We start from the raw sequence: 11480 nt of genomic DNA, 5'->3' as shown, positions 1-11480 counted from the left end.
TCTTGGGTGCTGCTCAGAGCCTGAAGAATGAACTCTGAGGGAACTGGATCCTGAAAAGCTGTACCTCTTCCCAATGTGCATGCCTCTCACCAGCAATGCCTTGTCTTGTGCAGACTCACAGCTAGGCATACACTGGGAACAATACAGAATAAAAATGAGAAAATGAGACACTGGGTGGCAAATGTGGCTCTGCCCCCTGCACAGAGCAGTAGGGAGAAAATGCACCAGAAATAACAGTATCTAGTCTCCATACTCCATGCAGTTCACCAGAAATTACTAAAGATATTCCTTGTTTTAAGCAGATCCTGACTACCTTCAGAGTTTCACTGAAAAGCAACTTGTTTTCAATTCAGAAGAAGGGACACAAGCCTCTGTGCAATTAATCAATTTTCCTTTTGTCTGACTTTAAGGAAAAAGAGAACCTATGGCAATTTTGGTTACTGGGGTTAGTACCTGACTTTGGTCAGGGATGTGATTTGTCACCTGCATCACTAATACTGAGCTTATACTGTTGAAACAGCATCGCCATTCAAGATGTTACCACACCACAGACAGCTCTGAGCTCCCTCACCATCACAGCACAGCAGCCACACAGGAATCTCAGGCCTTTCAGGGGAACACCTGCTGGGCTGAAGGCACCTAACACTTAATTAAATGCTCTGATTTTGCAACCAGGTGGCCGTGGAGCACGCTTGCTGTATGGCTCTGTTATGGAGGCAGCAAACCCATGAAAAAGTGCGGCAGCAAGCTGCCATGGCCGTAACCTTTCAACCAGCTGCAGCTGTTTGCAAAGCAACCTGCAATGCACACATAATGTTTTTCCCTTTTCCCACGAGAATAAGCCAAATTAACATTATCCCGGCACAACTGCATGCATACTCTAGGGAATTAGCTGCAGTAGTATTACTAAAGCAATTCAGCTTTTCTAGGTAGACAGGCTATAATTACACCAAATTAAAATAGAAGGCTTTTGTTCTAACTTTGGCTTCCCCACGAGGACTTGTACCAAAATAATCAAAGGTATGAATTAAGCCATTTCAGTTATTTTAGTATAAGCCTGAGTGCAGGCAGGTTCCTGCTCCAGTCCTTCTACCTTGGCAGAGCTCAGCTCTCTGGGTGAGCTCTCACAGGCTTCATCACAGAGGGATAAATGTGTGAAAGCACCCAATGGGAAGCTGGGTTTGGCTGTAGCCGGGTGCCCTGTGATGGCTCTCTCTGGGCCTAATGCCATATGTGACAGCCCCATCCTTGTTCATTTAAGGGAAGGTAATTCTGCAGGACTGGGATGTCCCACAGGAGGGTCAATGGCCCCTATGGGTCTTGAGCATGAGGGTCACACTGAGCCTCTACACTCTGCTGGTTGCTGTGCTCCATCCCTGCCTGGCTGTGCTCCCTGCAGGGAGCAGATGCTGCTGAGCTGGCATGGGGCTCCAGGGAATGTTTTTTCCTACACCTTCAACCGCACACACAGTGTATCCAACGTGGGGGTTTTGCAGCTGTTTTCATCCTGGCAGGACCTTGGCTTTGGCGCTGCTTTGGAATGTCCAAAATGTCTATGTGTAAAAGAGCCATGGCACAATGGAGAGCCAGTGACTCTTCCCATGGAAGAGGCCAGGGCACTTAAGAAAAGATCAGCTGTACAGGATGCTTTTTTCCAAGAGACGTGAGCCTTGGCAGGGCCTTTGGTGGTTAGGCCACACTGCTCCAGGGTTTAAAGGAGCAGGAAGATGTTAGCTGCAGTGACCATGGAAATACGGATGGGATGATGGGCAGCTGTAGCACGCACTGCCTCACATGGGTTTCCACTTCATTGAGGGAAATGGGGAAGCAGCGCTTCAGGACTCACTGGCAGCTCAGGGGTGCTAAAAATGGTAAACTGAAATCACAGCTCTGCCATAGACTTCTCAATACCGATTTGGGTAAGTTCAGATATATGCACTTGCTGCCTGCCAAATGAGGCACCCCAGATTCTCCAGGTGGTGTGGTTCGCGTTTTTATGGTGCTTTTAAGGTTCCCGTAAGAAATGCATTAATGACGTTTCCAATTGAGAACAGGGGCAGGCTATTCATCAGCCTTTCATTTTCCGTGTTTTACTGCAAAACTTTCCATGGCTAAATTATTGAAAATGAGAAGCCCCCTTTCCTAGGGCACACAGCCCAGTTTACCCCTCCCCAAGTGTGCATGTGGGAGCCCACTCAGCGGCTTCCACGGCAAATACGCCGAGAGAACCCATGGAAACTCCAGGGCTCTCCCGCCCTGCTCCCCTCAGCGATCCACGCGCTGCGGGCCGCGCCGGGCGGGCCCTCACGGCGGCTCCGCGGGCAAGGCCGGCCGCGAGCCCCAACGGGCCGGGTGGCACCGCCCCCTCCGTCGGACCCGGCCAATGGCGCTGCGCGGCGGGGCGAGCGGGCCAATGAGGGGCGCGGCCGCGCGGCGGGGCCCGCCCCCGTGCCCGCGCGCGGCCGTCGGTGAGTGCAAGGCGGGGAGCTGCGGCGCCGCCTGGCGGCCCTGCCGTGCCGTGGCGGGCTGTGCCGCGCGGCGCCGGCTCCTCCCCGCGCCGGCGATGTCACGCGGCGGCGCGGGGCCGGCGGCCGGGACTCTGGCGCGCGGGGCGCGGCGGTAGCAGAGCCGCCGGGAGCCGCCGCCGCGCCGGGAGCCGCCGCCACCGCCCGCGACCGGGAACCGCCAGCGCCGCCGGGGCTGGCTTCGCGGCGGTCGCGCCGCTCCTGCCGGCCCGCCGGGGCCCCGCACCGCTCGCCCGCCACCGCCGCCACCGCGCCCCGCCGCCCCCCGGTCGGCGGCCCCGGGCAGCGCGCCGTCCCCGGGCCGCGGGGCTCTGCGTGGCCGCGCGGATGCCGCCGCAGCAGGAGGGCGAGGCGGGATACATCAGCAAGCCGGTGCCGCCGGGCGGCTGCGAGGTGCCGCCGGTGCCCCCGCGCAGGGTGCGCAGCGGGCGGGCGGCGGCGGCGCTGGGAGCGGCGCTGGGCGGCCGCTGCCGGGCGGCGGGGTCCGGGGCCGTGGCCGGAGCCGGGGCCGGAGCGGGTTCCGAGCCGCGGCGCAGCATCAAGTGCGTTCTGGTGGGGGACGGCGCGGTGGGGAAGACCAGCCTGGTGGTGAGCTACACCACGAACGGGTACCCCACCGAGTACATCCCCACCGCCTTCGACAACTTCTCCGGTAAGTGACCGCGGAACCGGGGCGGCGGGAGGGGGTTCTGCCGTCCTGGGGAGCGTGCCGCTCCCGGGGCCGTGGCTGCCGTGCCCGGAGGGGGCGCGATGTCCAGGTTCGGTGATTTCATTATGGATTCATGGGGAGCAGGACTCCACGGAGCAGGACCGAGCTTGTCAGGCTGCCATCGCAGCCAGCAGCACCGGCCGGTCTCCGGTGTAACGGAGCCAGGCTGGCAGCGGGCTTTAATTGGGAACCCTCCGGTGGAGAGCTTAGCGCTCTGGGGGACATCGGAAGCGCCTGAAGCGCAGGTTTAAATCCTCGCCTTGTCTCGCCCTTACAAAGGGGGAAGTGCAGGGGTTTCTCTGCGGTTCAGCGGGGGCTTTTCGTGTCCCGGGCGTGCTGAATGTGTATGGAGAAATAAAGCTAAACCCCTCTAGCAGGAGACCATCCGAGACTGCCGGGCTCGCTCTCCGCGCTGCCTGCGGAGGACTCTCTTGTAGTAAAATGAATCGGAAAGCACTGACTCCCTTCCAGCTCTGCTAAGTTGTGAAATCTAAAATAATTGAAGAAAAGGCTATTAGAGCTGAGGGGTGGTAAATCTTCCTTTTAAAGACTTTTTTTCTTTATTGGAAAACATGTAAAGTTGAATTCACCATAGTTTTCCCCCCTCCCTCCTTTCTCTCCAAAAGCTGTTGTGTCTGTCGATGGGAAGCCGGTGAGACTTCAGCTCTGTGACACAGCTGGTCAGGTTAGTGGAGCCAGTTACTTGATTTAAGTGACAGCGGGAGGGGAGAAGTTGTTGCTGTTGCGCAAAGTAGTCCTGCAAATGACTTCATGGATTTGAAAGTATTCCCAGTGTTTGATCATGTTATTATCTGCTGTCATTTTCACTGCTGCTTGACTCACTGCTCTGCCTGTCTGTTGAAGGGTGGGGGACGTACTGTTTCTCCATATAGGGGCTGGGCGCCGGCTGCTGCTCTGCTGGCTCAAGCTGCTGCTCTGTGTAGCCTGACTGGAAAGGCTGAACATATTGGGATTCAACGGCCACCTGGTTTTCTCTTTGAGTGGTTGTCATTGTCTTTATTTTTGCTAAATAACTGCGGGTTTAAGAATTAGGGTGTTTGGCATATATGCATGCAAAGCAACCACAGCTGTAGGTGTCCAGAGATAGAGTCTGTGTTTTTGAAGGGACAGAAGCTGGAGGGAGAAAAAACTACTATTGGGTGTTGTCGTGGAGGCTTCATATTCGCCATTCCCACCCATTTAGAAAGTGCTGCTGTTGCAGAGCTGAGGTTTGCTGTAATCTGCACCCTGAAGGGATGAGGGTAGCTGATGCCTCTCATCTCCTGCTTGGCCTGATACATAAAAAAACCCCATGTCTTGCTGCCTCAGATTTTCTGAAAGACCCAGGCTTGTACCACCCTGAGCAGTGTGCAACACTGCTTGCCAGGGGTCGAGGCTGGATAACCAAAACTAGCCAAAAATATTTTGCTACCTCACTGCTCATTTGAAGGCAGTGGGAGTTAGAGTCCTGTGCAGCTTTGTGGATCTAGGTCTATGCCTTCACCAAAACCACGCTGAAAAATCTCAGTGGTCTTAACATACAAACCTATTTAGATGAGTAATAACTGGGTGCCCTAGTTAGGAATGGGGTTTTAAGGGCTATGCAGTAGTAGACAGCAGTGTGCCCTACAAAGCAGAGCTAAAATCCTAGAAACAGCCTTCTGCAGGTAGTGATGTGAAGTCAAACAGCAGAACTGTCCCATGATTTTGTGTCCTACTGAAGAGATGGGGCGGTACTGCAACAGTCTTGGCTGTGCATGTTCATATGCAGAGCATGGCAGGTGAAATTGCCATCAGGTGACAGCCTGTGGACATGCAGTGCCTGTGGAAATGCAGCTGCAAGCTGCAGGAGGGATGAACAGGTCCTGTCACTCCTTGCCTTTCCTGCCCTTAATGGTCAAGGTGTTTGCTCTGGTGGCCCAAGTGCAGCTGGAATGAGTAAAGTTACTGCCTTTAAAATGAAGGGGTTATCTAAACTGACAGAAATTGTCCTGAGTAAAAAGATTCCTGGCCGGATACTTTCATAGAACTGCTGCTGGGAGATGGCTGCCAAAATCTAGAGCTAAAAAAAGCACTCCAGGCAGCGGGAAATTCTGTTTCAGCATCACTAGCCCAAAGAGGTGTAGAATCCCTGCAGGCCATGTACCTACCATTGAAATGGCAGAAGTGTACTTAGGATATAAAGGGAACTGTTTCATCTTAGTAAAAACCCTTCAGATCTAGGGTTTGCTTCCAAACCCATTGAATTGAGCCCTTTTGAGGTTTCACATGTAGCAAGAAGAGGCAATTACATGGCAAGGTGACTTTCTGCAAACAGCCCTGTTGTGCAGAGCAGCATCTCTCAGTAAATGTGGGGTTTTTCTTGAGCCAAGTGGTGAGAGCTTGGTTTCTTCTGAGGCTCAGTCTGAGAATCGAGAGAGCTAATGAATCTGACTTTTTTGACTGGTGTTTTATAAATGTCTGTCTCTCTCAGAGATACTGCTGCAAAAAATTCATTGGAGCAGAACAAGATTCCTGAGGCTTCCAGGGGGCTTTAAACTGCATATCCTGGGCCTCCAGAGGCTTTAAAGCAAAATTTCACATCTCAAAAATTAACATGCAACTCGCAATTCATCAGTAAACTGAGAGATATATTCAGCTTTATGTTTCTGTGCCTTTTCAATTCCAAGCGTTTGAGAACATGGTCCATTTTAATTAAATGTCACTGCCGCTGAGGCAAATTCCTACCTGTTCAGGCTGCTACCCTGGTTTTATTCTGCTGTCAGCATAAAAGCCTGCCTGGAGTAGCCCTTGCTTCTAGCTGCATTCTTCCCTGAGGATCAGCACACCTTTGTTACCATGAGGTGTTTGACTTTCTTGTGGCTTCGTCCTGAAGCTGAAAAAAGGCCTTGCTTTGCTGGAGTTTTCACTAAAAGAAAAAAAAACCAAAAAAAAAAAAACCAGAAGGGTAGTGCTGGGAGGCCCGTGTGCAGTTTGTTTGATGTGGCATGGGTGGGAGGGAAAGGTAAAGCTCTTACTCTATGCCATTGGCATGTTAAGCCTGCACATTGTAAGTCATTATTGCTCCCATCAGATTTAAATCCCTGGGCACAATGGCAGGGAAATTATTCCCATATCCCAGAGGATGTTGCTAAGTAGTTACCAGTTTAAAAGCCAACTCCAGGAAAGGTACCCAGAAAGGTACACATGCTGCTGCATATCTGCTTTGCCCTTGCCCGGATCTGTCAGCAGAACAGCTTTGAGGTACAGGGTGCTCCTCCTCAGAGCTGCTCACTGACTCACCCTGTCAGAGGTGGGTCTGGAGAAAGTGCTCTCTCCCTCTTCAGTTTGTGCCTTTCTGTGCCTTAACAGCTTCCCACAGCCTGGCTTTTCTGCTGAAGTAGGGCACAGGGCCTGTGTACAAAGAGCAGAGGAAATATTTAAGCACTTGAAATAACCTGCAGCATTAGTTGGAAATTCTCAGGTACGTGGGGAAGCCACCACCTTTGTCCTGTGTGCCTGATGGTGGCAGGGTGCCCGCTGGCTGGCAGCCACGAGACATCAGGCAGGGTACAGGTGGCTTCTGCTTGGGTCACACCTTGCTGAGTGGCCTGGGTGCTCATTTTGGGTGCCTGTCAAGATGGCAGTGGCAGGTGGTCCTCAGCTTCACTGAGGCTCAGGGCAGGCTGGAGCTGCTCTTTCTGCGGAGTGCTAACACAATTTTGTTCTGTGCAGGATGAATTCGACAAGCTCAGGCCTCTGTGCTACACCAACACGGACATCTTCCTGCTGTGCTTCAGCGTGGTGAGCCCTTCGTCCTTCCAGAACGTGAGTGAGAAGTGGGTTCCTGAAATTCGCTGCCACTGCCCCAAGGCACCCATTATCCTGGTTGGGACACAGTCAGACCTCCGGGAGGATGTCAAAGTCCTCATCGAGCTGGACAAGTGCAAAGAAAAGCCAGTCTCGGAGGAGGCTGCAAAGCTCTGTGCTGAGGAAATAAAAGCCGCATCTTACATTGAGTGCTCCGCTTTGACTCAGAAAAACCTCAAGGAGGTCTTTGATGCAGCCATCGTGGCTGGCATTCAGTACTCGGATACCCAGCAGCAACCAAAGAAATCCAAGTGTAGGACTCCAGACAAGATGAAAAACCTCTCCAAATCCTGGTGGAAAAAATACTGCTGTTTTGTATAGGGGCTGCAAGGACCTGAGTGCTGCTCTGAGGAAATCAATAGAGGCTATATTAGCTGAAATATGAATTTGTGTCGTCTTGAGTGTATAGTGTAGATCTGTATGTATGTGTATATGTTGCTACTGAATGACTCAGTTGCCCTTTTGAGGATTGCAGAAGGATTCTTAGTTAAATGATTGCTATATATCAGGTCTGGCACCCAGTTTTGTGACCCGACCTTCTCGTTAAGGAAAAAAAAAGTACCATGTGTCTGTGAGCATAGAAGGATTTGTCCAAAGGATTCAACTTCTTCTGTTGTAAGGTGTATGTGATGGGGCGGAGCACAACAGAGGCCTTCACTGCCAGGGCTTTGCAGGAGGAACGCACCAGCAACGGTGGAAATGTAGAGCTCTGTACATGGACGATCAAAGGGAAAAATAACACTGTGCCTCCTAACTGACATTTGTAGCTTTAAAACCCCACTCCTGCTCTCTTTGTGTCTTCCCAAGCCAGTGCTCTTAGGGATCACTTTTAAAAGGGTATGCAAGAGGTGTAATCTATACGCAAATGCCATGGTTAAAAAGGTCATGGGTATACCTTCAGCTTGTGGTGAGGGAACCTAATCCCTTATGGAGCTGACATCTCATTTGTTACCTCCTGACTTTCAGAAAGTCCTTTCTGTCCTCCTTCCCCTGCCTTTTCCAGGAAGCCGAGTGGAAGCCCAAAAACATGACCAAGCTTTTAACTCGCTACCTCGAGCAGTGGCAATTTCCTCTGTGTTTTTGCAGACATGATGACAGTTCATCTATTTCAGCTCAAAGGAATGTAAATACTGTTGTGTTGGGGTTTTAATTTTTTTTTTTAAGTGATGTAACAAGTACCTGTGCAGCACCATATAAATCGCATCTGGTTTTAAGTCTACAGCCAAGAATTCCAGGATGCCCCATTTTACCTTTTAAGGCTGCTGAACAAATAACAAATCAGGCAGAATGAGATTTATAACAAACTGGACTCCAAAAACTGAGGCTGCTGCGTCCTCTTCATGATGCTGTTTCCAACCAAGTTAATGTTTCCCTTCTAAAAGCAACAGTCACTTGTGGTTGAATCTTGTCCAAGCTCATAGTCGTGAAATTGTCCCAGGCCATTCCTAAAATATAACTGATAATCCTTTTTTTTTCCCAGATCAGTCCAACAGATTAATTGAAATGTGCCTGAAATGTAGCTGAGGGATCAACATAGAGCTGAGTGTGACCTGTTCTTTGATTGGATCTGGTTCCTACTGAACTCTAAGCCTAATTGCAGTTCTAGTGAGTTCAAGAGACCCAAATGATAATGTGACTCTCTGCAAGGATCAGTATTTAAACCTGTTCTGCAGAGGACATTTAGTTTGTGCTGTCTGTCTGCCTTTTTTATGGCCACAATTACTTTTTCTTCTCCTCTAGATAGTTCAAGATCAAATTATACTTTTGTTTTGTTCCCTTTGGCCCTAGCCTTGAAGTGACCTTTTCCTTATTCTTAAACTAAACTGTAGTGACAGAAGGCCAGAACCTTTTTTTATCAGAAATGAATCAATGTCTGATGCAAAGAACTGTGGGGGCCGTTTGAGTTGATAAAGCTGACCACAGTTTACCTCTTGGCCCATTAAGGAAAATGACACTATGTAAATGGATTCTGGGCTATTGGCATAGGCTCCACAGACAGTATTTTTTCCTTCTCTACAGAAGAATGAGTGCAGAATGGGTAATGTTCCATTACTGAAAACTTGCAAATGAGATGGAAATCTTTACCTAGAACCTAATTCAATAAAATATGTTGGCTTCTGCCCTGGAAGAGCCTGGAAAAACAGTTTCCAAAGCACAGAAACTGGATGCATTTGACTTGGTTGCATCTGGTTGGTAACGGTTTAATGTTTACTAGTCCTGAAGTTAACATCTGAGCCTTTATATTTCTTACTCAAATGCTTTGATGGGATTTCAGATATGCAGTCGCGCCAACATCTTGGAGAAAAACAAAGCTAGATTTCTCCTGGGTGCTTTGCTTCCGTGTGAAAAGCAGTCTCGGTCGCTCAAAAATGTGGGTTTGAGGAGGAGACAGGCTTGAAACTGAGCAGCTTCCATTTACAAAAATAACAAAATTTCCTCTGCAAGATCATACTGCTTGGTATCATGCTGAACTGGAAGCAGTAGGTTATACTTTATAAGCAGCCTGTTTCATAGTCTGGAGTAGCATTACTTTTGAATGTAGCCAGCTGTGACTGTTTCTGAAGATGTGATTTATATACAACTTGTTATAGCCCTTTACTAGGTGTGTGTAAACTGAGGTCTAATAACTCTATGGATACTGCTCTACGTGGGGCTACACAGGGTCTAGGTTTTAGAAATCTTACTTCTAAAATTACCAGTATTTTACAAGCATAAATGAGGGGGAGATGCCTCTATGTAGTCTATAATCTGATGTGCCTTATAAAAAACTCTCTTCTGTTTTCTAAGTGTAGGCTATATTCCAAAAGAAATATTTCATGTGAGAATGATATAAATGAGGTATTTGGAAATAAATTCTGACCTGCGTATGTGTCTGCCTCTGCTGCCTGCTTGAGGAGGCTGGAGGGCAGTCCCTTGGCCATGCACTGGGCTAATATCCAGCAAAATACTGGAACTGTGCTCTCAGTGCCCCAGCAAAAGGCCTCTGCCCAGAAAATACAGCCTTTTTCTGCACTGCCCCATCCCCAGGGGACTGGGCTGGGTGGGAAGGGTACAATGGCCAGCTTTCTGTCTCCCTGCCAGCACAGCATCTTGCTGTGGCCCTGTGAGGCGTGGACAAGCTCATTGTGCCTGGCCCCGAAAGTGGGGTGAGTGGCAGCAAGCACAGCATAACTGGGGCGTTTTCCTACTGCATGTTGAGCCATATGTGTTCTGGGGCAGCCAGAGGGCATTTTTGGAAAAGCAGAGCCTTCTCCATTTTGACACCATGGGTCTTGCCATGGGTCCCATCCCTCATGCCAGGGCCAAGGTGAGTGAGGTTTGAGATTGTTTGTGCCCAGGAGCTGGATGGCTGTGGCACAGAAGCCTTCCACCCTTCAGTGCCATTATTAGCTGAGTGGGGATCAACATTTAGACCTCCAGGCATTCCCACAGATCCAGTGTCCTGCTCCAAAACTGCTCCAGAGAGGGAGCTTTGCTCTGGACCAGCCAAAGTTTGTGAACTGTCCCCACTCCGTTTTTCTAGGAGCTGAGAGGAGCAGGCATGCTGGGGGTGGCATACCAGGTTGCCCTCCTGTGCCATCTGTCTCGGGTTATAAGGCCAAGGCATTTTCAACCATGGGAATGCACACAACCTGCACAAAGTCAGGTCAATGCACAGTTCCTCTTTCTCATGGTTGATTCCTCACTGGAACAAAGCCTTGTCTTCTCCTCTTTTCAAGTGCCAGGCTGGGCAGTGCTGGGAGGCTGGTTCACCTGGTGGTGCCTGCAGCACAGTGGCCCTGCCCCAGAGCCCAGTCTGCCAGCAGGCTCCTTACTGGGGATGCTGGTGTTGAGTCACCAGTGCCCTTGGTGATGCCTTCAGGGATTGCTTCCATGGGGTTCCTGTGCTGCAGGGAGTGGAGTTGGGGTGTGCTGGCTGGAGACCAAGGCACCCCACATTTGTGTGCTGACTTTGCAGTAGAAGGGGCTGTGCTAGCTTAGAGTCCAGAACCTGCTCTTGCCAAATCCTGGCACAAAAATCCCTCTGCTACCTGTGGAGCATTGATTTTCTGCTGAGGCAGGCTTCTGTCTTGTGCATCCCGGCATCTGGACAAGGCTAAGGCAGTTCAGGTCATCCTTTACCCCAGGGTGACTTTGTGCCTGGGTGTGCTGCTGTGATCAAAAGGCTCCCTCAGCTGCCCTGCTTCAGATACTGGATGGGCTGGCAGCTGAAGCTGATAAGGGCATACTGAAGTAAGCCCACTGTACTTAAGGCTTCCCAGAAATGCTGAAATAGCTGATGGGTTGTGATGGATGGAAGTTCCCAAGAGACAAACTTTTATATGAAAATAAACTGCTAGGCAAAATACACTTTTTAAAAAATTTATTGTTAATGGAGAAAAAAGGCACTTATACCA

General features: G+C 50.3%; 1 protein-coding gene across 1 annotated transcript; it reads left to right on the top strand.

The window, feature by feature from the left end:
* Positions 1–2802: 2802 nt before the first annotated feature.
* On the top strand, positions 2803–10954 carry RHOU (ras homolog family member U). Its single transcript, XM_030945806.1, has 3 exons — positions 2803–3177; positions 3861–3919; positions 6949–10954. Exons 1-3 carry the CDS (start codon positions 2853–2855, stop codon positions 7402–7404), a joined length of 840 nt encoding a protein of 279 aa, XP_030801666.1. The 5' UTR covers positions 2803–2852; the 3' UTR covers positions 7405–10954.
* Positions 10955–11480: the final 526 nt, after the last annotated feature.

The sequence above is a fragment of the Camarhynchus parvulus genome, chromosome 3 (assembly GCF_901933205.1).
Source record: "Camarhynchus parvulus chromosome 3, STF_HiC, whole genome shotgun sequence".
Taxonomy (NCBI): Eukaryota; Metazoa; Chordata; class Aves; order Passeriformes; family Thraupidae; genus Camarhynchus; species Camarhynchus parvulus.
This window is presented reverse-complemented; position numbering and strand designations above follow the sequence as displayed.